At 64.9% G+C, this 2,362-nt stretch overlaps 1 protein-coding gene across 2 annotated transcripts in view; it reads right to left on the bottom strand.

The window, feature by feature from the left end:
• LOC102992273 (leukocyte immunoglobulin-like receptor subfamily A member 5) overlaps window positions 1-2,260 on the bottom strand; it is a 12,857-nt gene extending 10,597 nt beyond the window's left edge. Inside the window, exons 1-3 of one of the 2 annotated variants that reach the window (XM_055079176.1) lie at window positions 2,227-2,260; window positions 1,566-1,850; window positions 801-1,103 (exon numbers count right to left, since the gene is read on the bottom strand). In XM_055079176.1, the coding sequence (XP_054935151.1) occupies window positions 801-1,103; window positions 1,566-1,850; window positions 2,227-2,260 (622 nt within the window). Of the gene's footprint in view, window positions 1-19; window positions 196-800; window positions 1,104-1,565; window positions 2,157-2,226 lie in introns of those variants that run through there. The other variant, XM_055079175.1, reaches the window with a different exon arrangement.
• Window positions 2,261-2,362: the final 102 nt, after the last annotated feature.

Below are 2,362 nucleotides of genomic sequence, written 5' to 3' on the forward strand. Positions count from 1 at the left end.
CGCCGGCTCCTCACCTGCCACCAGGACGTCCAGGGGGTCACTGGGGGCCGACCACTCGGAGGAGAGGTTGTGTCCACCGTAGCATGTGTACCGGCCCCCGTGGGTGTAGGTCACCGGGCCCAGGGGGAAGTCGGCCTGAGAGAGCCCAGCCTGGGGCTGCCGGCCAGGGCGCTGGGCGAGGGCCTGTCTCCCCTCCTGGGACAGAGCGAATCTGTCATAGCCGACGTCAGAGCGACACTGGAGGGTCAGGCTCCGTCCAGAGGCCACGACAGGGCCCTGCGGGGTCAGGAGGGAGGGCTTCCCAGACACACCTGGGGGAAGAGCAGCCCGGGGCTGCAGGGGCTGGTTCCTCCCATGAAGCCCCTTCTCCCGTCCTGGTCCCCAGGCCTCCCTGTCGCTCACACTCTGTGTCTCTGTCCTGTGCGCCCCACTCCCCCCTCACCCCACCCTCTCATCTGGGCCATCCTGGGAGAAAAGCATCTAATAATCTGTCTCGTGCCTCAGAAAGTGCGTGAGGCCAGGGTGGGACTTCCTCACCTGGGACCAGGAGCTCCAGGGGGTCACTGGGGTCTGACCACACCAGGTAGGTGTGCCTGTTAAAGCCTTGGCATCTGAACATCCACCTGTGACTGGGGGTCACGGGACCCACGGGGAGCAGGGCCCGGGTCTGCCCATCGGGGCCTCGCTGTGCATCCAGGGTCAAGGAGAACTTGGGTTCTCCTTCCTTAGTCAGAATGAACCCGTCCCATCCCTGCCTCGTGCCTCAAAAAGTGCGTGAGGCCAGGGTAGGACTTCCTCACCTGAGACCAGGAGCTCCAGGGGGTCACTGGGGGCCGACCACACCTGGGGGGTGTCCCTGTTAAAGCCGTGGCATCTGAACATCCACCTGTGACTGGGGGTCACGGGACCCACGGAGAACAGGGCCCGGGTCTGCCGATAGGGGCGTCGCTGTGCATCCAGGGTCAAGGAGGACTTGGGTTCTCCTTCCTTAGTCAGAATGAACCCGTCCCATCCCTGCCCTGAGCCACACTGGAGGGTCACGTTCCCTCCCGAGGTCACCACAGGGCTCGGCAGGGCTGAGAGGGTGGGTTTGCCCCGGGCCCCTAGGAGAGAAGAAGGGAGCTTGTGAAATGGGGCTCACACCCCCCTCCCCTCCCCCAGGGCTGGGCTGTGAGAGGGACACACCCCTGAGAGCAGACCCCCTTCCTGAGGGCAGAGCCTGAGGCCGGGACCCCCGAGTGTCCTCTCACCTGTCACCACCAGATCCAGGGGGTCACTGCGCTCTGACCAGCCAGCGGGGCTGCGATAGGAACAGTGATATCTCCTTGCGTAGGACTGTGTCATTTGTGGGATGGAGAACTTGCCCTTGTCCCCGGGCTCCAGTGGGAGCTCTCTGTACCAGGGAGCTGAGCTTCCCTCTTTATCCAAACGGAACTCCCGGGCCCCCAGGGTCCCCTGACACCAGATGGTCACGGGGCTCCCCCAGGAGAGGGACACACCCCTGAGAGCAGACCCCCTTCCTGAGGGCAGAGCCTGAGGCTGGGACCCCCCGAGTGTCCTCTCACCTGTCACCACCAGCTCCAGAGGGTCACTGTGCTCTGACCATCCAGTGGGGCTGAGATAGTAACAGTGATATCTCCCTGCGTAGAGCTGTGTCACGTATAAGATGTAGAAGTTGCCCTTGTCCCCGGGCTCCAGTGGGGGCTGTCTGTCCCAGGGAGCTGAGCTTCCCTCTTTATCCAAACGGAACTCCCGGGCCCCCAGGGTCCCCTGACACCAGATGGTCACGGGGCTCCCCCAGGGGATCACAGAGCCTGGCTCAGCCCAGATGGTGGGTTTGGGGAGGGTCCCTGGAAGGACATCAGAGGCTGGGTCACAAGACATCCTCACCCCCAGGTCCCCAGCTCTCAGCCCCAACCTCCCAGTCTCCCCCTCCTTCAGCCCAGAGCTGCTGTCCCCCGTCCGCATTGCCTGGGGGTGGCCTCTTGACCCCAGGAGCAGCAGGGAGCTGGGACACCGGGGGACAGACCCACCTGCCGGCACCTGGGCGCCCAGGCCCACACTCAGCCCTGGAAGAGAGACCCCTGTGAGAGATTTGCCCTGAATCCTGAGCAGCGCCTCTCCTGCCCCTGAGCCTGCTGCGTCCTGGGGCCTCCTGACAGCGCAGCCTGGCTGTGGGGAGGCGTCATTCCCTGACTAGGGCTTCCCCTCCCGCCTCCATCTCACCGAGGCAGAGCAGGGCCGTGAGGCTGGGGGTCATGGCGTCTCGTCCCTGTGGTCCGGGCGGTGCAGACGGAGGAGAGCACGGTGCCCACAGGACAGACAGACCCACAGGGTGTGTCCTCTGGGAGGCTGGTCCTCC

Source organism: Physeter macrocephalus, chromosome 17, assembly GCF_002837175.3.
Source record: "Physeter macrocephalus isolate SW-GA chromosome 17, ASM283717v5, whole genome shotgun sequence".
Taxonomy (NCBI): domain Eukaryota; kingdom Metazoa; phylum Chordata; class Mammalia; order Artiodactyla; family Physeteridae; genus Physeter; species Physeter macrocephalus.